Raw genomic sequence first — 24,964 nt, forward strand, 5'->3', positions numbered from 1 at the left:
ACCTTTATTTATAAAGCGCTGTAAATTTACACAGCGCTGTACATACAATCTTTTTAATTGGACGGTTCCCTGCCCTCAGGCTTATAATCTAAAAAGACACGACACAGAAGGAGAAGGGAGTGGTGGTGGGGAAGGGGCCTGTCTAGTAAGATAATACATATAAAATACATAGCAATACAGGAAATGATTGAATAAAACAGACAACAAAAGAACATCAAATAGCAAGTGACAATTATGCAATGCCTTGGAACGCTTCTCTGAACAGGATGGTCTTCAGCTCCGTTTTGAAGCTGGTTAAAGAAGTGATGGCTCTTGCTCGCGGGGGAAGAAGGTTCCAGGAGTGAGGGGCAGCAAGTGAAAAGGGGCGAATCCGAGATGGGGCAGAGGAAATCCTGGGCTGGGACAGCAGACCTTGACTACCAGAACGGAGGGCCCTAGTGGGAAGGTGAGGGGAAATAAGGTCTGATAAGTAAGGAGGGGCCAGCCCATGGAGGGCTTTAAATGTTGACAGCAGGAGCTTATACTGAATGCAGAAAGGGAGAGGGAGCCAGTGAAGGGATGCCAACACAGGAGAGATGTGGTCAGAGCGGTGGGTGGATGTGATAATGCGTGCAGCTGAATGCTGCACAGAAATTAAAGGGCGGAGGTGAGAAAGAGGAAGCCCAGCCAGGAGGATGTTGCAGTAATCGAGTTGTGAGATCACTAGGGCATGGACCAGGATCTTGGCAGTAGAGGCAGAGAGATATGGTCAGATTTTGGCAATATTGTATAAAAAAAAATCTACAAGCCTTGGCTGTGGTCTGAATCTGGGGGAAACATGACAGAGAAGAATCAAAGATAAAACCAAGACTGCGGGCTTGCTGGACTGGTTGAATAGAAATGTTGTCCACAAAGACAGAAAAGGAGTGTTGAAGGGTGGACTTAGGAGGAAGGACAAGAAGCTCTGTCTTGGACATGTTGAGCTTCAAACGCCGATGGCGCATTCACTGTGAGATGGCTGTGAGACAAGACGAAACTTGCTGTTCAAGCCTTGGAGAAAGGTCGGGGGTGGAAAGATACAACTGGGTGTCATTGGCATATAGGTGGTAGGAAAAACCAAAAGAGCTAATGAGTTTTCCTAAGGACAGTGTGTAGAGAGAAAACAGAAGGAGACCCAAGATAGAGCCCTGGGGAACTCCAACAGATGAGGGAACACAGGATGAAGTCTGACAACCTGTGACTACTGCAAAAGATCTGTCTGACAAATAAGATCTAAAGACCTTACATTTTTCTATTTTGAATACCATTTTGTTAGCTTTGATCCAGCTTTCCAGTTTATTCAGGTCATTTTGAATTTTGATCCTGTCCTCTGGGGTGTTAGCTACTCCTCCTAATTTGGTGTCATCTGCAAATTTGATACCTATGCCCCCAATTCTGTCATTCGACTCAGGCTTGCATCCTTCCGAGGTCGCTAAAATGAGTACCCAGACTGTTGGGGGGGCAAATTAGCTTACTTGCTAATTAGCTTACTTGCTGTTCACCACTATGATCTTTGGAATAGCGGTATATAAATAAAACAAATTATTATTATTATTATTATTATTATTATTATTATTGTAATTAATAAAGATATTGAATAGCACTGGGCCCAGGACAGAACCCTGTGGGACCCCATTGGTCACTTCTCTCCAGGATGAAATGGAACCATGTAAAAGTACTCCAAGGCATTAGGCTTGAATAATTTGAAAATCGTGGACTGCTTGTATAGTCAGGGGTTTGACCTTCAGCAAACCAAGGTTATCACCTCCAAGGTGGATGAGCAGAATGTGCAGTGGATGTCCACTGTACTCCATGAATAACAAAGGAAGCAAACCATACCATTGCAAGTTCCCCTTCCCCAGCCACTCACCTGTGGTTTGCTCAGTCAGGCCCAGTTGCATCTGAAAATAGCATGTCTGTGCCTGTTTCACTGTCCAATAGATCATAACATAACAAGAGCAATGAGCAAATAACTTTAACACTTGAGAGTGTGAATATACCTCTTATAAGCCAAAGACCTCGGTAACCTCAGCTTCTGAATGATGCCCCTGTCCATGCCCATTGTGGATGCTAATAAGTTAGCTCTGATTCTAAAAGAAAGAATCCCAAACCCCACTCAGGTCCAGTCCAGACAATGCCTTAGCAGTAACCCCCTAACACTGGTATCTGGTGAAAGTAGAAGTACTTGCATGGCAGAATGAGGGACCCGTGTGAGAGCCCCTAAACCACACTTATTCATGCAATGCTAATAAAGGCATAATGCCTGGTCACAGCATGGGCCCAACCAAAGAATTGTGCCAGTTCTACTCTGGTCTGTCTTAGAGGAACAAATAGTACAGCCTGCCTGTTGTTTCAGCAGCTGAACACCCCTCAACTGAAGTGCCTTACCAGAGGTATCCCCCCAGATGACACCCCTAAATCAGTCTGGAAAAAAACTTTAGGGGAATCAGCATGAAACAGTAAAACATCATAATAGCAGATACTGGCCTAAAGGCCAATCAAGCCCTTCAATACAGCCTGGGAGAGAGGTTCACACCTATTGACCACCATCCTCCTCTCCTTGGACCACCCTTCGAGCATTTTACAAACCTTAAAATCACCCATGCTATCTGAAAATCCCAGAATCTTAGCATAAAGACTAGGACTGTCAACCTGCTTCTAATGGATCCAAAGCAGAATTGGAGGGTATGGACAGAGCCTAGTAAACCCTGTGACTCTGCCTCCACACACTTAATGTTGTAGCACTATGCACCATGATCCTTGACCAGGTCTCCTCCCCCTTGGACCCAGCAGAGTCAGTTCCTCCACCACAACACAAGATCCCACAATTCTGGAACTAGCTTTTTTAAAGGTTTCCATAATATTGGAAGCAGCTAAGTCTGCAGTAGCCACGAAAAAGAAATCTATATTTTTGATGATTTATCCATAAATCTATACTAAGTAAGAATTACTGAAATCTTGTGAAACTATAATGCTTTTGTAGATATGATTTGTTTGGATGAAGTTTGAAAAAACAAAACAAAACAAACAAAAAAACCTTGGCTTTTGCCTCCAGTGTGAAACTATGAAGTGATATCTGTAGAGATAGTTGAATGACTATGAGAACTGAAAGAATTAAATGTTAAGGTCAGTTCTAGTAGGAGTTGCAAAATTCAGAGGTGCAGCAAAACCTTTAGGCAGACAGAGATTTGAATTTATCTGGTTTAATTTCGTCTCAAGGATAGAATGTTATTTTTATTAAAAAAAAATAACAAAATAATAACATAAACTTTGAGACGGAAAAAATCAATGTAATCTTATGTGTCTGAAAACTAAGTTCCACTGAGGTCAATGGATGTTTCTCCCATCCACATGGGTATAGGATTGCAGATTTAAGTCTCCATCTCACGTAATATTCAAGATAATAATAAATTTTAAAAGGAATATAAATATAATAAAAAGAATGCTCCCTGTGAATGTAAAGATATAATAGTAGCCATATTCAAAATTTCCTGCTAACGTTGCTTTGAGGATTCCAGCCGGGGGGGGGGGGGCTGGTTCCAGATTCCACTCCCTATAGCAATGTCCTGAGGTCTGGAGCCCATAGTAGCCATATTTTCTAATGGTCCTGCATGTAGTTGACCTAGCAGTAGCTAATGTGAACAAAAGACCTCTAGGATTGCACTATACCTCTACCAACACAGCTGGTTCCAAGATAGCAAAGGGAAAGGGGAAAGATTCCTGTTTGTAGAACATGGAAAGTAGAAAATTGCACATTCTGTACATTGCCTGAATGCTGTTGCCAGAATGTCTTGAGCCCATTCAATAGTATAAAGTAGCTCCCCAAATTTATTTTAAGTGTGGGCCCAAGTGTATGTGACTTGTGGGGGTTGCCTCAAACCCAATTTAAATAATAATAATAATAAATTTTATTTTTATACCACTTTTCCAGAAGATCAAAGCAGTGTACACAAAATTTAAAGCCAGTTACAAACACATCATAAAATAGATAAAACCAATAACAATATACAATATACAAATCTAAAACAATCATTCGAAAGGGTGAGGCAGAAGGTTGATGGAATCAAAATACATAACTTCATTTTCCAGAGGGGAAGGCTTGACAGAAGAGGAAAGTTTTTAGCTTCTTTTTGAATGTTTCTAGGGGGGTGATCAGGCGGAGTTCCTCGGGAAGACTGTTCCAGATTTGTGGGGCCGCTACTGAGAAGGCCCTCTGGGATGTAGTAGCATATTTAGATGATGGAATTTCTAGCAAGTTCTTCCTGGTTTTTCTGAGTGTGCGGGGCGGATTATATGGGGAGATGCGGTCCCTCAAGTAACTCGGGTCCAAGCCATGTAGGGCTTTATAGGTAATAACCAACACCTTGTATTGTGCTTGGAAGTGAATAGCTTCAAACTCAGCTTCAAAATACCTTTCTTATACTACTCTTTATTAGGAGTGTATGAGCACAAATAGAAATAGAGGCATAGCCACATTAGTCTGGAATATCAGTATGCAAAGGGCTCTTGCCACACCTTTGAGATTACCTGTGCAAAACACGTTGTAGCATAAGCTTTCATAGATTTGGTCTACTTCCTCATATGTATCTGTTAGTCTCACAGGTGTTGCAAGATCCCTTGCATATCTATAGAAATAGTGTGGAGAAGTAGGAGCAGTTGTAACCATCATAATTCTTTACAAACATTTTCAATAAACAAAGATTTTTGGGAAGTGAGACTTCTCCATAAATCAGGTAGGGGGAGCAGGCTAGCTGTGAGAAGAAATTTGAAGCATATCTCAGGAAACAATGAGAAAGGATTTACATAAACAATGTAGAATATATGCTTCAAATATTGATGGGATTTTTGCAATAATTTTTGAGGCCACACATTTTAAGAATGCTTGTAAATATTATTAGGTTTTATAGACTTTTATTGGTTTTGTCTAAAATCTAAACTGTTATCTCTCCTTTCCATCTGATTACAAGGAAGCTGTCTTATACCGAGCCAATGCCTGCAGTCAATAATGAACTGGATGAGGGCAAACAAATTTAAACTTAATCCAGACAAGTCAGAGGTGCTCCTGGTCAGTTGGAATGTAGACCAGGGAACAGAGATTCTCCCTGTGCTAAATGGGGTTACACTTTCCCTGAAATCTCAGATTCTAAGCTCGGTTCAAGTTTGAGTCTGGATGCCTAAATTTCAGCAATTGACAGGAGTGCAATTGGTTAAAACTAGTGTTCCAGTTGCTTAAGACATCAGATCTTGCTTTGGTGACACATGCCATAACTGACTACTATAACACACACTACATGGAGCTGCTTCAGGAAAGTGTTCAGAGGTTTCAGCAGGTCCAAACTGCTATGGCCAGAATACTGGTTGAGGCCAGTTATAGGGAGCATATATAGTGGACCCTTGTTATATGCTGGAGTTTGGTTCCAAGATCCCCCATTTATAATAAAATCTGTGTATGCTCAAGCCCCATTAAATATAATGACATAGCAAAATGGTGTCCCTTATTTTTAAAAAAAATGGAAAATCAAGGTGTGATATTTGAAATTTATACTTTTTTGGAACATTTTCGAACTGTGGATGCTTGAACCCATATATAATAAATCCGTGTATAAAAAGGGCCGACTGTATCTCCCTTGACTAGTGAGTAGTTCATTTCCAGAAGCAACTGAAAGTGCAAGTCATGACCTACAAAGTCCCATACAGTTTAGATCCAGACTGTCGGAAAAAACATATGTTCCTCTATGAATCTGCCAGTCTTAAGATCCATAGAGAAGGACTTTCTTTCTGTTCCAACACATGCTCATTCAGTGAAGATACAAGAGAGCATCTTCTTGGGAGTTGTCTTCAGCAGTGGGAAACTCCATACTCACCCCGTAGCCAAAGCACAGTCTCCCAGTCTGTAGCTACTCTAATGATGCCACACTCACCTTGGTGAAATTGGAAGAGCCTAGAAAAAAATGGCCTTCCAACAACAATCACGTGTCCTATTGTGTGGAATATTTCCAGCCACAGAGCTATATGTCCTTGCTGCCAATTTTCAAGGTCAGTCAGGGTAAAAGGAAGGTCTTTTCTCTCTGGATTTCCAAAGAAAAGCTCTGCACTGCCTGAAAATCCTGTGAAATATTATGTGTCTGGGTCACAACTGGTACAGGGTGAGTGCAGTGTTTCCTGCCAGTGTAGACAAGCCCTTAGTGGCTACTCCAATCCCGTGGAATTCCCTTCCACAGGAAGCTAGGCTGGTCATCTCCCTGCTCTCCTTTTCCCAATCATTCCTTTAAAAGTTTAAAGATTACTATGATATTACCTCTCAATCTTCTCTTCTCCAAGCTAATCTTAGCCAGCTCCTTAAGCCTTTCTTCATAGGGCCTGGTTTCCAGAATTATATCCTGACACTGGAAATAGGTCTCAGGTAAAGTCCTGGGCAATAGAAGGGTAGGCCTTATTAGGGATGTAAAGAATATTCTCCGAAATTCGAAAATTAGGAGAAATATGGCTAATTTGACAATTTCTATAATATTTTAGAGAGAAGAAATTCTGAGCAGTTCTCGATCAATGAGTAAGAATTTTGATGGTTAGTCATTTCGAAATGAGGGGGAGAGAAAAACTTTCAACTGACTCTCGGAGGGCCAGCATTTGCATATTTTGTGTAAGAAAAGCTACCATTCATCCTGGAGGCTATTTCTTTTGTTAGGATGATTCTCACTCCAACTTTGCTCTGGCAGAGTTTGGTTTGAAAAACAAAAGAGAACAAAAGGTGAGGCCTTCTACTCTTTATGCCATGCTCTGACATTTAAATTCTTACAGAAGACAAGAAATTCAAGTCTCATAACTTAGCAGGCCAGGAAAGGTCTTGTAAGCTGCTCTGATAGCCTTTTGTCTGAAGAGCTGGCCATAACCTATTATTATTATTTCACTTACTCTCAGCTTCAACTCCAACTCTGCACCTCTCTCATGGTGATGCAACAACAACAACAACAACAATAATAATAATTGGCAAGGAGAGTGCAGAATATCCATGAGTGAGAGAGTGTGACTTACCCAATGTCACCCTGTGGATTTACATGGCTGAGCTGGGATCAGGACTTTAGCCTCCCAGTTCACCCTAGAAATTCACTGGCTGACCTTGGGCAAGTCACATCCTCTCAGCTTCAACTCCAACTCCTAAGTATTCCTTCATGGTAGGTTTTATTCATGGCAGAATTCTTGCCATCACACCCTACTCTGCTCCTAATTGAGGATTCCTGTTTGGCAGAAGAGCATTGCCACTTGGCACCCGACCCCTCCCCTTCTCATCTGTGAGGGTCACACTATCTCAGCTTCAGGGGCATCCCATGGCAAAACTCCTCTTTATGCCAAGAAAACCCTCAGTTTGTCCCATCTTCCAGTGTCATCCTGATGTTGAACAGGGGTCAGACTACATGCCCTCTAGCATGCCATGTATTCCTATGTGTTACTTCATAGCAGAAGGGGGTTGGACTGGATGGTCCTTGAGTCCCCTCAACTCTAGCATTTCTTGTTGGGGCTTCACAGTTTATTTTTTGAGACTGGGCTCCCCCCCCCCTTTTGTGTGTGTGCCTTCAGGGTTTTTAAGCATCACAACACACAACAACCCAAGAGGTCATGAAGAAAGGGAGGTCAGGCTTTGGATGTCCACCTTGGCCAAGACACACTCTCTCAGCCTGTGTGTGGAAGCATATACATGCAGCATTACACTTTCAGCAGCTCCACAGTTTATCTCTGTGTGTGTATATATATATATGTGTGTGTGTGTGTGTGTATATGTATATGTATGTATGCATATATATATATACAAACACACAAAGATGTGTGTGTAAGCATATACATGCAGCATTACACTTTCAGCAGCTCCACAGTTTGTGTTTGTGTCTGTGTGTATATATATATATGTGTGTGTGTATATGTATATGTATGTATGTATATATATATACAAACACACAAAGATGTGTGTGTAAGCATATACATGCAGCATTACACTTTCAGCAGCTCCACAGTTTGTGTGTGTGTGTGTGTGTGTGTGTGTGTGTGTGTGTGTATATATATATATATATGCATGTGTGTATATGTATATGTATGTGTGTGTGTGTATATGTGTGTGTTAATATCTATATATATATATATATATACACACAAAGATGTGTGTGTAAGCATATACATGCAGCATTAAACTTTCAGCAGCTCCACAGTGTGTGTGTGTGTGTGTGTGTGTATATGCATGTGTGTATATGTATATGTATGTATGTATGTATATATATATATACAAACACGCAAAGATGTGTGTGTAAGCATATACATGCATTACACTTTCAGCTGCTCCACAGTTGTTTTTTGTGTGTGTGTGTGTGTGTGTGTGTGTGTATATATATATATATGCGTGTGTGTATATGTATATGTATGTGTATATACATATACACACACACACAAAGATGTGTGTGCAAGCATATACATGCAGCATTACACTTTCAGCTGCTTCACAGTTTGTGTGTGTGTGTGTGTGTGTATATATGCATGTGTGTATATGTATGTGTATATATATATATATATATATATACACAAACACAAAAAGATGTGTGTGTAAGCATATACATGCATTACACTTTCAGCTGCTCCACAGTTTGTATGTGTGTGTGTGTGTGTGTGTATGTGTGTGTATATATATATATATATATATGCGTGTGTGTATATGTATATGTATGTGTATATATATATACACACACACATAAAGATGTGTGTGCAAGCATATTACATGCAGCATTACACTTTCGGCTGCTCCACAGTTTGTGTGTGTGTACACACACACACACACACACACACAGACAGCTGTGTATGTACACATATAAATACGGCTTCACACTTTTGGCAGTACCACTATAAGTGTGTGTGTGTGTGTGGATATTCTGCACTCTCCTTGCCTATTATTATTATTATTATTATTATTATTAGACCTTGGCATCAGCATGGGAGAGGTGCAGAGTTGGATCCCATGTATTCCTTCATAGCAGAAGGGGGTTGGACTGGATAGTCCTTGAGGGTCCCCTCAACTCTAGCATTTCTTGTTGAGGCTGGGCTTTTTTCCCCTTTTGTGTCTGTGCCTTCAGGTTTTTTTAAGCATAGGAATGTTGTTTAAACCTCTGCCAAACTTCCTTTTGAGATGGTAATTGAGTTTGAAATGCAAAGTAATTAGCGTAATTATTCGCCTTGTCTTTTATTGTCATTCAGAGAAATCTGTGAAAAATATTTCGCTGGCTGCTGGAAGGGAGAGAAGAAATCACCCTTTGAAAAGGGGATTTGTGGAACGAATGTTTTTTAAAAAAATTCTCCTCAAGGTCTCACTGAACGAGGAGAAAAAACATGGGTTTCTCCAATCACTAGGCCTTATCTATATGGACAAATTCCCTCAAATTCCCCCTGAACTTGTATCCTATTTACACGACAACCAACAGAATGCTTGAGCATAAGCAGTGAGATCTTTCTCGGTGACTGCTCCCACCCTTTGGAACTGCCTTCCACGGGAGGCTAGGTTGGCCGACTCTCTTCTTGCATTTCGTTGGCCATTTCGTTGGCAAGCAAAAACATTTTTATTTAAGCAGGCTTTTAAACATATAATCAGGACAGGGTAGTTTTTTATATGGTGTGTGTGTTTTTAGTTATGTTTTTAACTTTTGTATGTTTGTGTATTAATTTTATAATATTTTAACTAGATGATTTTAATTGTTTTTATTTTTTTATTGTTATGTTTTAATAATGTTTTATCTTGTGAGCTGCCTTGGGTCCCTTTTTGGGAGAAAGGCAGCATAGAAGTGAAATAAATAAATAGATAAATAGATAAATAGATAATATTGCTCTGCCTGACAACTGATGAAATGCAGGTAATTGTTTACATGCGAAAACATTCAAAATATGATCTCCCAATAGGTTAAACCTGGTAGACTGTAAAACTTATAATTGTTCTACAATAGTTATGGCAGCAGTAGTTTAGTTGTTGTTGTTGTTGTTGTTTATTGCTATGAGTGATGAATCCCAAAGCACTACAATAATTTGTTGCCTTTCCTCCTATTTTGTAGAACCTCACAAAAAAGAAAAACCAGTAGAAAGTGGTAAATATGCTCCTATTTTCTAAAATTTTCTTTCTCCAAACATGTGAATATAGTATAATAGCTGTTCAAGATTTGTAATAGTCATCCTTTTATGTGTGCTTTGCAGCCAAGCTACCAAAGAAGGATGTGCACCTAAAAGCACCTGGTAAGGCATAGATAAAAATTGTTTAAAGAAACCTAACTTTCCCGTTGTAGCTCCAAGCGTAAATTAACTTGTTGCTATGGAAATGAGTATATCATAAAGCAAATAACTAATCAGTGAATAAAAATGGGGAACATGATAAGACAGTACATTCTTCCCATTGTGGGTTCTTTGTGCAATCACTTCTTTAAAAAGAGAACATAATTTTGGTAAACAAGTAATATAGGAGGTATGAAAATTCTTTCAGCCACTACCATTCTTGCAGTTGCTCAAATATGTGAAAACTATGTTAATCCCCCCCCCCTACTCATACTGCATTTAGTTATTAGGATTCCTATAGTCCTGTAGCTGACATGTCTACTCTGTAGTGATTCCAATATTAGAAAAATGTTAAGCAATTCCTTTGGAAGATGTCTGCTCTCACTCTTCCCATAATTGATAATTTTGACCATAATCATTTTTCCAGACCCTCTTCCTCCACATACATCTAGATGTTTTCCAGAGTGGTTTAACTATTTTAGCTTGACACAGGCATTCACTGTCGTTCATGTAATCCCTATTCCCAATGTCCTGGTGTGTGTGCCTTTTAGACCTTGGCATGTTCAGCACAAAGATGTGCCAAGGATTCTTTAGTTGTGCTGGGTTGAATTTGCTTACAGAGCTCAGAATCAGAAAGCCTGCATTATCAAAGCATGTGCTCATCCCAGTATAGCAAGAGGAGTCAGTGTCAGTGTGTAGGTCTAGGTTTCTGTTGCAATTTTGCACATGGGATAGAGAGGTAGAAAGCTTCAATATCTTGCTTATATGAGATGTCAGTTTGCTGTTTCCACAGCAGATCCTGGTGGCTATTAGAGTTCACTCCAGGGCAGTATTTGTACAGCAGACTTTGTAGTTTTCTTTGAGGGATAGAAATGCTATACATTTTTTTAGTTTTTTGTGGGTTTGGGGGCTATGTGGCCATGCTCTGGAAGAGCTTATTCCTGATGTTTCATCAGCATCTTCAGAGAATGGTGGCATGGAAGTAAATGGAATATATGTACTGTGTGACCCTTGGTTGAAAGGAAGTTATTTACATGTTAATCTGTGTGTTGGTCTGTTGTTGAATGGCAAGGACTCAGGGAGTCTATTTAATGGGTGATCATCCAATGTCTGCTGGGAAACCCCCCTGACCCTGGATATACATTTTGTCTCAAGTTTCTTTCCTATGAATTATCAGGTTCTATCACTCCCCCTCCCCCCAAAAATCTAATTCTCTGAGACAGACAGCAGAGAAAAGGTTTGTTACTTCATTTGAATGCCCTTACTTTGGGGACGCTGTATAAATGCAGTTCAAAATGTAAACAATTCAAATTTTCATACAATCTCTACCTTATTTTATTTTTGCAGTGACACAAGAAACCCATAAACCAAAAGGTCAGGGAAAAAAAGCTAATATAATGTTTCCATTTAAAAAAAATGAATGAATATTACCTCTGACTTATGTGGAGTCAGGCGAGGTGACCAGTTCATCCGTTTACACTAGCGTAACTGTACTATAATGTATTTGGGTTACCTTTGAAAAGTATTTAGAAACATCAACTGAACCTGAGACTCCATTGGTACAGAACTTTAATCCATTCCTGGGCATAATTCGAAGTAGTGCTTTGAAATCTGGGGATGAGTCTATTTTAATGGCCCTGTGCTTTCTTATAAGCCTGCTTGAATTTTAGAAACTTGGTGTGGCAGGGACTTCTCTTGGTCCCACCACCATTGCTATTTGTATATTTCACCACTCAAGGAACTAAAAGGGAGGACTTCCCTTAGACTCTGGAATTCTCTGTTCTGGGCAATCACATTGGACCTACATTGTTCTTCTGCCAGCAAAGAAGGACTGGTTTAGTTTTATATTATATTTCTACAAATATTCTGTTTCTAATCTGTATTTTATTGTTATATTGTATTTTATCTCTATATTATTGCCTTGTGCATTCCATTTTTGATGGAAAAGCTGTAAGTAAGTAAATCATAGAATCATAGAGTTGAAATAGACCACAAGGGCCATCCAGCCCAATCCCCTGCCATGCAGGAATAAATAAACCTTGGGCACAGTACTAGTGCTCCTTTTTCAAACTGCAGTCTTATGCATACATTCTCAGCCCTATTGAATATGTTGGCACTTATTTCTGAGTAAATATGTATATTGTGCTCATTTTTAATGAAACAGTTTTTAAAAACTATGCTGCCATCAAATGCTTAAAATTCTTTTTTTAATTTATTTTGTAGCCACCAAAGAAGTTCATAAACCAAAAGGTCAGTAACATAGCTTCCATTGTAAGATACAGTATAAGGAACCTATACATTGTATAGGGCTGGACTATATGCTTGGAGAATAAGTTGTGGATACCGCCATGCATGTTAACAATCCAGGTAGTGCTGCATGGAACCCTCTGTGTGCCAAGGTATTTTATGATTTTTATTGCTGTGGCTATTTCAGTTGTTTTATGGTACAGTTGAATCTCCCTAATTTGAAATGATTGGGACCAGATGTGGTTTAAAGTATGGATTGTTGAATATCTGTATTCATATCTTGGAGGTGTGACCCAAGTTTAAACATGAAATTAATTTATATTTCATATACAACTTATATTCAAAGCCTGAGGGAAATTTTCTACGCAATATATTTAAATAATTTTCTGCATGAAACAAAGGGGCAAAACAAACCGGCATAATATGCGAGTTTGGGGGTGGCGTGGGGGCTTAGTCTTTAGATGATGCACACCCCAATGTCACCCCCAAGCTGGCTTCATGCCACCTACCCACCTAGATGGCAGGCAGCGCTGAGGTGCTGTGGCACTGCAGTGTTTATATGCCATATGCCGCAGGAGTGCTGAAAGGCACTGCCACGGCAGAAAGGTCAACTTTTTCCCACCCCAAAAAGGAGTGGCATTTTGCCACTCCTTTTTGGGGTGGAAAAATGCTGGATAGGGTTATGGATGACAAGAATTGACATCCCATGCATAATGGGAGTTTTTCACAAACACCAACAAAAATCTCTCTGTGTGTGTCCTGAAGTGGAGATTCAGAGGTACAACAAAACCTCTTGCAATTTTCTTTTTGAGTCATCATTCATATTAATAACATCACTTTGCCCTTCACTTCCTTCCTCAAATACTGTAGAATCAAAATTAAATTAAATTTTCCAACTTCTCATGTGAGTTATACTTTAACCTATTTTGTGGGAACCTTTATATTACTAACTAAATGCTCTTCTCCCTAGTATATGCTACAGTGGTGTGTCTTGTGATACCTTTGTTTTAAAAGCCCTTCTCGTGTCTATATCCCTGCGCCAGAAATTAAATTGACATTTTATGCTGATATATTTGGAAAGAGTCTACTAATTTCTAGGCCTTTGTATATCTTAGATGACAATAGCCTTAAAGATACAGACTGGCATGCACTTAAATCATTATGCATGCATAAGTAATTAACTTTTCTTGGTCCCACCCCCTCAGACCTATTTGGCCAGCAAAAAATAGTAGAACCATTTTGCTGGCAATTGGGGAGTAAGTAGATGACATTTCCACAGCTTTCCCAAGAATGAACAAAGCTATCATAAAGAACTGCATCAAGGGTACAGCTTATCACTGTCACAGCTTTACTTGCAGGCCAGAGGAGGGTGGCAATGTCATCTACCACATCCCAGTCACTAGCAGAACGCCTTTCTACGTAATGCCTGGTAAAGTAGATTGTAGAGAGCAGTCACTATTATAATAATTCAGTTATCATCACAGTATTGTGTAGGTATTGTGAATATGAAGCACTAACAGATGTGTATCTAAGAGTTCTAGGGTATATGTCCATAACTGTGATATGGAATGCCACGTATACTTTACCATTCATCATGGCATACAAAATTACATTTTACCTTTTATTTTGTCATCTTTCCATTCTTATTTTTATGTATCTTCCACAGTTCTACATAAACATCTGAATTATCAGAAATTTATACAGAAAAATCAGAAATTTGTAAACAAGGAGAATTTGTGTTGTATCATTCAACAGATATACATACAGATACATTGGTTGTCTGATGATTGTTTTAAACATGTTTATAGGGCAATCTGGAGTAGTATTTTCAGCTTATTTTCACATCTAATTCCACAGAAACTGAACGAGCGAAAATAGAACCTGCTGCACATTTGGCTAAAAAAGGTACATCATCCACCCACAAACTTTAACAGGGTTATTCTTTAAAAAAATTCCCGATCCTTAATTTAGACTCTGTATTTGACTTTTTACTCTTTGCTTCTTGCATAATGTGAATGGGTTCATTAGATGGACTTGTTGAAATGACAGCAAAGGAAGAATGCTAGTTCAGTGCTAGATTAAAGTTAACCAGACATCATCAGACAACAAAGTAAATTGTGACTCATAGAATTAAAGGAGAAACTATCAGTCTTGTTTTCATACCTAGGCCAGAGAAAGAAAACAGGTAGGAGGCAGTACAGTTGGCCTTCAGTATCCATGGGGAATCTGTTCCAAAACCTTCCAATCGCTCCCCCCCCCCCCCCCCGGATACCAAAATCCACAGATGTTGACGTTCCCTTGTTTCCAATGGAGGTGTGTGCATGAGGCTGCACTGCCTTTGGGGACAAAAGGGTGAGTGGGTAGGCTGTGTGGAGCGGGATCAATGTATGACTCCCAGTGGGCTGATGGGAGGGCAGTGGCAAGCACTGGGAGGAGGAGGCCCAACCTCTGTGCTCCCCTCCAGGTGACAGTGTACCCTGGAAGCCACCTCCTTGCTCCTCCTCAGTCTCTGGTAGTGGCAGAAGCTGTGACCTCCTGGGCCCCCCCTCTCAGCAGAGGACTCCTCAGAAGGGAGGAAGGAAAAAGGAAGGATGGCAGCCCTGCCCACCACCCTCTCTGCACTCGCTGCCACCACCTTGGTGGACCTGTCCTCTGGCTCCTGCTGGTCTCTTCTCCTGAGGCTGACCTACTTGCTTTCCAGCTAAAGGTGCCACCCCTTTCAAGAGATTGGCAGGAGGCAGAGGAGGGGGTCACCAAGGGAGGCAGTGGTGGCAGTGAGGGTGATGGGCAGGGCTTCCATCCTTTCTCCCTCCCTCTCTTCTGACGAGTCCTGTGCTAGGAGGGGAACCCAGGAGGTCACACTTCCACCACCACCAGAGAGCAAGGAGGAGCAGGATGGAGGCTTCCAGGATGCATGGTCTCCTAGAGGGGAGCACAGAGGTCTTGCTTCCCCCTCCCCACACATGCCACCGCCCTGCTGTCAGCCCATTGGGAGTCCTACATTAACATCCCCCTCCACACAGCCCATCCACCCATCCCTTTGTCCACAGTTGGGGACAATGCGGGTTTGCCATCCAATCCGTGGAGGCCAACTGCAGTTCGTCATACGTTACAGTTACATCCAAAAGCAGTTGGTACAGTGATACTTATGACAACAGCATATCTAAAATATTTGACGTTAGATAAGTACATTTCCATGGAGTTTTGGATTGCTCTTCTCCTCACATTTGCCTCTCAGATTAGATAACAGTGAGGGTGCATGGAGTAGAGCCAAGCGGGAGCAGTAACCACTTTACACCAATAATGCCATTGGCCCCAAATAGCAAAGACAGGTTTATTGATGTGCCATGGGTAAAATTACTTTTTGATTTGCAGAATATTATACAAATCTTAAAAGACCCTGAGCCACTGCCATCACTGCGCACCACATGTTTCCAAGTAAATGCATCTAGGATTTTGTTGCTAGGCTAAAAACAGCTTAGCACAGGGTTTTATACCAGCATCAGCAATGACAATGTTGGGATGCTGTCTTATTCAAGATTCCTTTGGCAGTTGGACAAGTCTCCAGTCTATCTGTAAATGTCTTGGAAAGAGGGATTTTTTATTTTAATTTTAGAACTGTTATGCAGTTAAATCTGATCAATATCATGACAATGTCAGTTGCCTTTAAATAAGCAGAAGTCTCTTAACGGCTTTTTAAAAAAATTACTTTGTTTGTATGAGCCACTTTTCCTCTTACTGGAAGTATAACATAACTCTTATCTTTCTTTTGCAGCACTCCATGAAAAGAAGGAAGATAAACCATTAAAGGCAGTGGAGCAAGGTAAAATGGTACTATCTAAGAAGAGTTCTATACTGGTTAATGCATGGACACTTTATATTTTAAAATGTCAACAAACTTGACTTAATCTGTACAAATAATCTTTGCTGTTTGTCAGATGATTCTTGAATACATTGAGTTCAGGGGGTCCACATTAGTGAGTACTACAGTTTTAAAATTACCTTCTGCAGCCTTAAAACCACTTTTCTATTTATAGAGCTAAAGCAGCATGCAAAATTAAAAGAGGTAGAAAATAAAAGATTCATGGATCACTGTAACAGAAAAGATTTAGAAACAAAAAAGTAAAGAACAAGATCCAGTGGTGAATTCTTTACTGGAGCTTAAGGCTTCTGCCAGAGTTGCTGATTCTCCACTTCCTTCCTGGGAGTGAACAGGAGGGGAAGAAAGTCCCAAGTCCACTGGAGTGGGAGTACAAGATAAATCTTTTCTAAAGTACAGTTGGCCCTCCATTTTCGCGGGGGAGCTGTTCTGGACCCCCTTGCAAAAATGGAGACCCACGCATATTCAAGCCCCATGCCAGATATGCACCTCATTGAAAATAGCAGAGGTTGCCTCTTAGTGGATATTCAAGGGCATGGATTTCAGATCTGCAAGTTAGGAGGGGCGATTGTATACCCATTACATGCTTAGATGAATACAAACTAAGTGCACCAAAAAGAGAAAAGGTGATAGAGAATATTTTATTTATGTAGACCAGAATTCTGTATCAGTGACTAAGTAACTTCTCCTGCCCTGACCCCCTCCCATAGCCTCCTTCCAAACCTGTTGGAAATGTGCTCTGGTCACTAGCAAAATGGATCTCCTTCTTCCCATGCAGCAGATGCCTGGTAAAGTATGACCCAGAACACACAGGCAAAATAAAGTGGTTTCCAGCCACTTTGGGAGTGTGGTATTTTGATGAAGCACACCCTCAAAGTGGCAAAAGCCATGCCAGGGCTGCACCAGGAGGCTAAAAGACCTTGTAAAAAGGAGCAGAGATAACCTGCTCCTGGAGGTGTGGGTTTGGGAGTAGTTAAGATTATTCCAATAGTTTCAAAATCATGACATAAGTAGCTATTGTGAATACAAAACAGTTCTGGATGTAAATCTAGGTCTTTGTTCTAATGTTACTCATAAATCATAATTCCCATATATCACTGAATGTAATAGCAATAGTTGTTTCATAAACAACTAGCAAAATTAAAATTATACTTTTAAATTACACTATCATAAGCACAGCCTAAATGAATTTACATGTACATAGTTTCATGTAGTTAAAATGAAAATTTGGTGAAACATGATGCTTTTAAAGAATATTTTTTAAAAAATTGAAAATTTTATATTTTAAACCTGAGGCCTCTCTTTTCGCCTCCTGCTGAGACTATCCCTACTCACACCATCTCTTCAGCATTTTAAAGGGATGCAGGTGAACACCATAGCCCTTTTCTGTCAAAAGGTAGATGTCTGGAGAGCAGTCGTGTCACTTGGGGCATCCCTCCTGCCATGCCCCTCTAGTGACACCCTTATCTACTTCCACTTCATAACTGATTGAAGGTGACTGAAATGTAGACATGAATGAATGTTTGCTGGGTGTTGGTGAGTGAGGAACCAGTAGGAAGCAAAGAAATTAGACTGGAAATATTATCAATTAGATAGCTGAGCAGATGAATTTTACCCATTAATGTCAATAGATTGTATTCTGGACCACTGTTTCCTATAGTTAGAAAGCAGACGTTATATGAATTAAGAACTAATGGTTTGTTACTTTTTATCATTTCTTCTTTTGCAGAGAAACAAAAACCCAAAGAAACAAGTAAGCCACATAACACTGTTGATTAATTTATGTATATCATTGATCTAATAAATTGTCATGCAGGATATTTTTTACATTTCCTACTATTTAGAATATTACAAGTTCAAAAACAAAGTGTACAACGGAACTGTACAAAAAAAAATAACAACACCACATAGAGAGAATGACATATTACATGTTTTAAACAATGGGCAAGAAAGTTTTCAAAAAGTACATTACAAAGGCATGAAATACAATATCTCTTGCAACATAAACAACTAAACAAAACTTTCATTTTCATTATTTACCAGAAATGTATGCAACACAGTGAACAAATATGCTGTACACCAAGCTAGCACATGTTAAAAATAATAATGTGATACAGTAATATCTAATGTCATTTTATCAGCAGATAGCACAAAAATACATATTAGAACCTATTCAACAATGCTTGAGAACTTAACATTTAAAATCTCTGTGAACCAAAACGTCAGGTAAGTTGAAACTGTGGGTACTGCAACTTGTGTACAGTATGTCTTCCGATCTGTAACATTTAGATTATTACTTACTAATTTGCATATAAGCAACCATGTTATACTTTGGTGCAGCTTGTTTCCTAGCAGTTTCACGTTCCCTGAAGGTGCAAAAGTGCAAGAAAAAAATAGTTCAGGGGAGAAGGGATTGGGACGCAACAACAATGAGGAAGGGGTATGAATGAGACAGAGCAAGCATTCTCTTGCTGCTTGTTCATTCCCTCCTTTACCCCAAAGCCACCACCACTACCTCCAAGCCAAATGAAGTAATAAGGCTGCTTACTTCTTGAATGCCTAGGTGTTCTGCACCAGGCTCGTTGGAAAGGGAATTGGATAAAAGAAGGAATCCTTGTGCCACAAGGCAAACAATTTTCATCGCTTCTCCTTTCCCTTCTCATAAAGCCTTCTCTGTGGACCCGTTTGTGAAACTGTGAGTCTGTACAAGAAAGCCACCTACTACAAAGGAGATTCTTTCTTTGACCAGTGTGGGGAGCAGGGGGACAGCTGAGTGAATGCTTCTTCTGTCCTGGTTTTTATGTGTGAAATTTTGGAACATACATTTTTCAGTCATGGTCACTGAACAGAGCCATTTATCACTGTTTGTGTAGTTCTGCAAACATTGCTAATACTTTCATTTTCTGTGTGGATGATGTCTCGTTGGCTATGTAAGGACCAGCACTTGAAGAATACAAACTGAATATGTCAGCGCACACATATTTTCTAAATTTTGATAAGGTTGTGCCCTAATCTACATAGAGAGCTCATTTCACATTCAAATAATTAACTCTATTTCTGTATAAAGTTAAAGGAAGAAAGTGAGTGATGTTCCCTATGTGATCATTACAAGGATCTGATGTTCTTCAATAAGAAATCCCAGGCTGTGTTTTTACTAAAGTTATATCAGTCTGAAATCACTTTCACGGTCACTGCTCTAACCTGTGGAATCCTGGAATCTGCAGTTTGATGAGGTACTTGGAATTCTCTATAGATAGGCAAAAGAGCTCTTGCCAAACTGCAAATCCCAGGATTCCATTCATTGTAGCCATGACAATGTGTTTGTGGCCTCTAAATGCAAATTTTAATATGAGTTTAGGAAGTATGATACAGTTTAATTTTTTTTTAAGATCCTGTATTTCCTGTCCTAAACAGAGTTACACAGTTTACCACTGGCAAGTGGTGGCTACCATGTTATTTGAGTAATGAATTCACTCCAGGCTTTAAACCAGGCTTTAAAGGAGCTAAATCTTATCCCCCAAATAGGTTTAGTACCTTGGATAACTTCTTTACACCTAGTCAAAACCTGGAAAGTATTCACTAACCAAGTGACATAGAAGTCTTCAGTCACACCTGCAATTTACAATTATTTCATTGGAACTTACTTCCAAGTAAACATGCTTAAGTTCATGCCTAAAGCATGGTAATCCTAGCAGTTCCTTTTGGTTGAATGAAACCTCAAAACTGTTGGCTTCACCAGAGGTTACTGCCAAAATATCCCATTGCCACCATGCCAAAGACAAAGAAAGTCAAAAGGAAAAGAAAAGAAAAAGATCTGTGTAAAAATGCTGTATTATCAAACTACTTTTGCACTTGGCTTTCAAATCCTTTAGCCAAATTATTATTATGATTGTAGGGCACTATCACAAATGCTAAATTACTCCTGAAGATGACATTTGCCTTTGAAACATTTCCTGAATGATTTTTTTGATTTATCAGATCACTTGGGATTTCAGGCAACATCAGTAATGAAACAGACTCCAAAAGTGTTTGATCTCTTCAGATCATGTAATCAGTATGACTTCTTTTGAAATATTGCTGTCAAGCTTTTTTAAGGTAACGGCTATGCACATTTCCTTTGAGTGATTATAAGCAGGGTTCTGAATCAATATGTTAAGCATTCCATGACTTTAAACACTGACGTTTCCCAAAATAATTAGGAAGACCCACTTAAAAGTTATGACTCATGAAGGGAGAAATAAAGGCAATAGCACCTTGAGCAAAAAGCATACTTTGAAGACAGCTAAGTTGAAATCAGGGGGACCTGCTTCCAAATAGTTATACTTAGGTTTGGAATGTACTGTGAAGTAGATCAGGCCTCTGCGATTTTTCATCAAAAACTAAAATGTCATAAATAACTTTAACGTTATTATTTACAGTAGAATTTGATTATACCAATGGTTTCAGTCTATGATCATAATTTATTGCAAAGGTATATACAATTTAGGCTTTGGTTTTGATCCAGAGTTCTCATGAGCCTCTCTTGAGTCCTTATATTGGGAGAAAGGGGAGATATAAGAAAAGAAAATAATAATAATAATAATAATAATAATAACAACAACAACAACAACAACAACAACAACAACCTTGGAGGAATTAAAATATTAAAAGAAAGAAAGAAAGATAGGCAGACAGACAGACAGACAGACATATAGATGTTCATTGGTTCTTCTCCTGCAGACCTCCATCCTATGATGGAACAGTGTTGGAGGTGCTGCTATGATGGGGCTTCAGAAAAAGAGAAAATCACATTCCCCTTCCTGTAGAGAAGGAATCTCCACTACATTTCAGTCCCTTTTGTGAATCAAATGAGCTCTTTCATTCATGGAAATACAACTGTGTTTCTGTCACTTTGGTGGGTTACAGACGGGCAAAAAGGGGTGTATTCATGACGTCATGAAGGTAGAGCCTTCAGAAGGCCCTTACCTGAATGCCGCCATGAACACGCCCCCCGCACGCCCCAAGCGGGAAGAAGCGGCATTAAAAAGGTGCTGCTTTTTTCCGCTTCTTTTTGATTTGCGGCGTACCTGCGCATCTCCGTATGTAAGCTGCTGCACCGATACGTCAGAATTGCTACGCCGCAAATATAAGTTGCCGGTTTAAAAGCTCCGTGTCAGCTGCGTCGCATAATGGGTCGGGGTCCGGGACATGCGCAGTTTGCAGTCAGGCTTTAATTGCAGCGTCCGCTGCCATGCAGCTGTGGAAGCTGCGGCACAGCTGCGGCGCATTTTAAGTCTCATAACCCTAACCCTAGAGCCACTTGTGCGCATGCGTTGCTAGAATCGCGGGAAGTTGTAAGTTTTGCCGGCGGATGTTTTGGTTGTAGAAAGTGATAAGGGAAAGTTTGGAATTTAAAGTGACCCCCTACACACATTCCTGCGCCATTTTCACCTGGGAACGGGCACAGTTCGGCTGCTCCTGGCACAGCTGTGTGGCGGCTCCCCTTTGCCACCAGGCAGGATGGCACAGCCATCCACCAGCACCCCGAAAAAAGGCAGGGGGACGTCTTGGTCTCATGCGGAGACGGCTGACCTCATAGCTATATGGTCACAGCCAAACATTTTGCAGAAACTGGAGCAGTCCTACCTGAATGCTGACACATATCGAGAAGTGGAAGAAGCCATGAGAGCCAAGGGCCACAACAGAACTTTGGAGGAGTGTCGCCGAAAATGCAAGTCGCTGAAATCTCAATACAAACAATACAGAGATGCCCAGGCCAGAGGTACTACGAAGGGCGCCCCCCCCACCCTTTTACAAGGAGCTGCATGCTTTCATTAAAAGTGATGGAAGCATCAGACCCAACAGACTAGCCACCACAAGTCTTGAGATGCAGGGACCTTCCAGCATCAGCGGAGACATGCCACTCTGGCCAGGGCCATAGCACCGCCAACAGTAGCCTGATCAAGCGCTATGGCAGCCACTGCCGTTCGCTGTTCTGTGCCATCATCATCATCACTGCTGCTGTCATCCAAGTCTACAGCTGTCATGGTGGTGGATGATGGGACCTCCATTGCAGCAGCAATGGAGGTGGAGGGGGCAGAGGAGGCGGGGAAAACGGCGGTGGCAGCGGCGACAGCCGTGGCTGTGGATTGCAGCTTCAGGAAAACCACAGGGAACAAAGGAGAGGAGGTATCCATGATGCTGGTGACATTGGCAACTGTGCAAGCGGACAAGGATGCCAACACCAGCTGATCACCAGCTGGCAGGAGACCACCTTTGTTCTTGGCCAGGGCGGGGGGAAAAGTTTAAAGGGGCTTGGGCGCTTTAAATGTGCCCATAGGCTTTCTGCCGCCGCTACTTAGCGCTGCAGCTGCGCAGCTGCGCATCCGCCAGCCGGCAAAAGAAAAAAAAGCCGCATTTTGGGCCGCCCGTGCGGAAGCTGCTTCTTTTTTTGCGGCGTCCTCCGAGGCGGTGGTATGGAAGCTACGGGTCCGAAACGGACCCAGGTGAGGCGTCTTCATTGCCCCCCGTGTGGAAGCCCCAACACCTGAAGCACGCCCCCGGGGCGGGCCATCTGGAGGCTCCGTATTCAGCTGAATACACCTCCAAGACGTCTCCTCCTGCCCATCTGTAACCCGCCATTGAAATCAATGGACTTAAATCATGATTTATTTCATATTGGATTGAAACTTTTATATTGTACTATTTTCCTGTTAGTTTGAATTCATCATTAACTTTTGCAGCATAGTAGTGAATGTACCACTCTTATCAGCACTGCTTCAAGGGAGCTATAAGCCTTGAGCACTATCTTTCATGCTATGGAATTTTTTTTGTTGTAGATGCGCAATTGAAATTATTGGTGCTTTGCTTTTTTATTTTCCTTTTTTAGAAAAACACTTGTATTATATTTCATAAATTTGAAAAAGTATAGCATTGGCTTTTACATTTTAAATATTCACATATAATAATGAAATAAATTGTTCATGTATCTTTGGTGGTCTTTGCATGACATTTCAAATATATAATTAACTACACTCAAATATGATATTCAGTGCATAAAAAAATTTGAGTTCTAGTCTCAGGCAAGCAAATTTGAACCATGAGAACATATACCATATCAAAATTTGCTATGGAAAATTTTGCAAAGAATGTTGGGTATGTGTGGCAGGTGTTTCTCTCTAAAATTCTGTCATTCTTCCAAAAATTAACAAACCTGTGATGTGCTTTTTCCAGAACATGTCAAAGAAAAAGAAGCAAAGCATGAGGCAGCAAAGAAGGACAAAGGTAATACAATGCAATTGAAAACAACTAATGAAAGGAACTTGAAAGTCATAATTTTTTCAAACTAATAAAAATGACTATTTAACTATCAAATAGTAGTTTTGTTATGTAGGATCATACACAAATGTTTAACCTGGGAGAAACACATTTTTGTTTTCTGAACACTTGTGAAATGTTTAAAATGGATATCAACCACTGAATAATTGTAATAAAGTTTATTCGGTCATTGACCAGCAAAAACCACTGAATATAATATGAATACTGTTCGGTAGTCTAGCACCAGCATATTAATGGTGTGAATGTGCGACTGAGACTAGATTGCTCTCAGAACTTCAGAAAGACAGGATAAAAATCCTTGCTTTGACCGTTTAAACACCTAACTCTTTTGAAGTGCAATATATTTATAATTTTAAATATAACATCCCCATGGAGCATTATTGGAACATCTAGCTGCCTAGTGTCAAAGAAATATAGTACAGTTATGCATATGGAAATATAGGCTAGGCCTGTATTCAGTAAGATTTAATTCCAGGTAAATGTAGGTAGAACTGCAGCCTTGTTTGGAAGTAATCTTCACACTGAACTCAATCAGACTTACTTGTACAGTATTGGCTGATAAAATCAGCTTCACACAACATAGGTGGGTTACAAACTGCCACTTTGCGGCGGTCTCCCGGCACTGCTGTTTGCTCCGTGAGGGAGCTGCAGCAGCCAAACCGCGCGTCTCCCGCGCGGAGCAAAAAAGAAGCGCCAAAATGGAGCTTCTTCCTGCGGCGCAGTTATGACGCCGCGAGGCGCCAATGGCACACTCGCGACATCATAAGCGCTGTGTGGCATGCAGATGCAGAGCATCCGTTACGTCAAGATGGCGGTGGCCATGTGGAACGGCCGCCGCCATTTGTTACGGACAGAGTCCGTAACAGGAGTAGGGGTGTCTAGAAGAGACGCCCCTTTTTTAAACTGGGACATCCTGAGGACATCCCAAATGGCGGTCTGTAACCTGCCATAGACAAGAAGAAGGAGATCTTTATGTGGAATGTATAGATAGCAATAGCAAGTACATTTCTATACCACTTATCAGTGCACTTAAGCACTCCCTAAGCAGGTTTTTCGGGCTATGTGGCCATGTTCTAGAAGAGTTTCTTCCTGACATTTTGCCAGCATCTGTGGCTGGCATCTTCAGAGAATGCTTGCCTGGAAAAAATTGGGTGTGTATGTGTGCGTGTGTGTGTATATACACATACACACACACTGTGTGAGCCTGGGAAT

The 24,964-nt window shown here is 40.6% G+C and overlaps 1 protein-coding gene across 1 annotated transcript in view; it reads left to right on the forward strand.

The window, feature by feature from the left end:
• The window catches only part of LOC121925175 (triadin-like), a 180,222-nt gene that overhangs the window by 99,523 nt on the left and 55,735 nt on the right, over window positions 1-24,964 (forward strand). The window contains exons 14-21 of the mRNA XM_042457013.1: window positions 10,095-10,127; window positions 10,234-10,272; window positions 11,656-11,682; window positions 12,532-12,558; window positions 14,413-14,460; window positions 16,331-16,378; window positions 18,165-18,188; window positions 23,648-23,698. Of these exons, the coding sequence (XP_042312947.1) occupies window positions 10,095-10,127; window positions 10,234-10,272; window positions 11,656-11,682; window positions 12,532-12,558; window positions 14,413-14,460; window positions 16,331-16,378; window positions 18,165-18,188; window positions 23,648-23,698 (297 nt within the window). The remainder of the gene's footprint in view (window positions 1-10,094; window positions 10,128-10,233; window positions 10,273-11,655; window positions 11,683-12,531; window positions 12,559-14,412; window positions 14,461-16,330; window positions 16,379-18,164; window positions 18,189-23,647; window positions 23,699-24,964) is intronic.

Source organism: Sceloporus undulatus, chromosome 1 (genome assembly GCF_019175285.1).
Source record: "Sceloporus undulatus isolate JIND9_A2432 ecotype Alabama chromosome 1, SceUnd_v1.1, whole genome shotgun sequence".
Taxonomy (NCBI): domain Eukaryota; kingdom Metazoa; phylum Chordata; class Lepidosauria; order Squamata; family Phrynosomatidae; genus Sceloporus; species Sceloporus undulatus.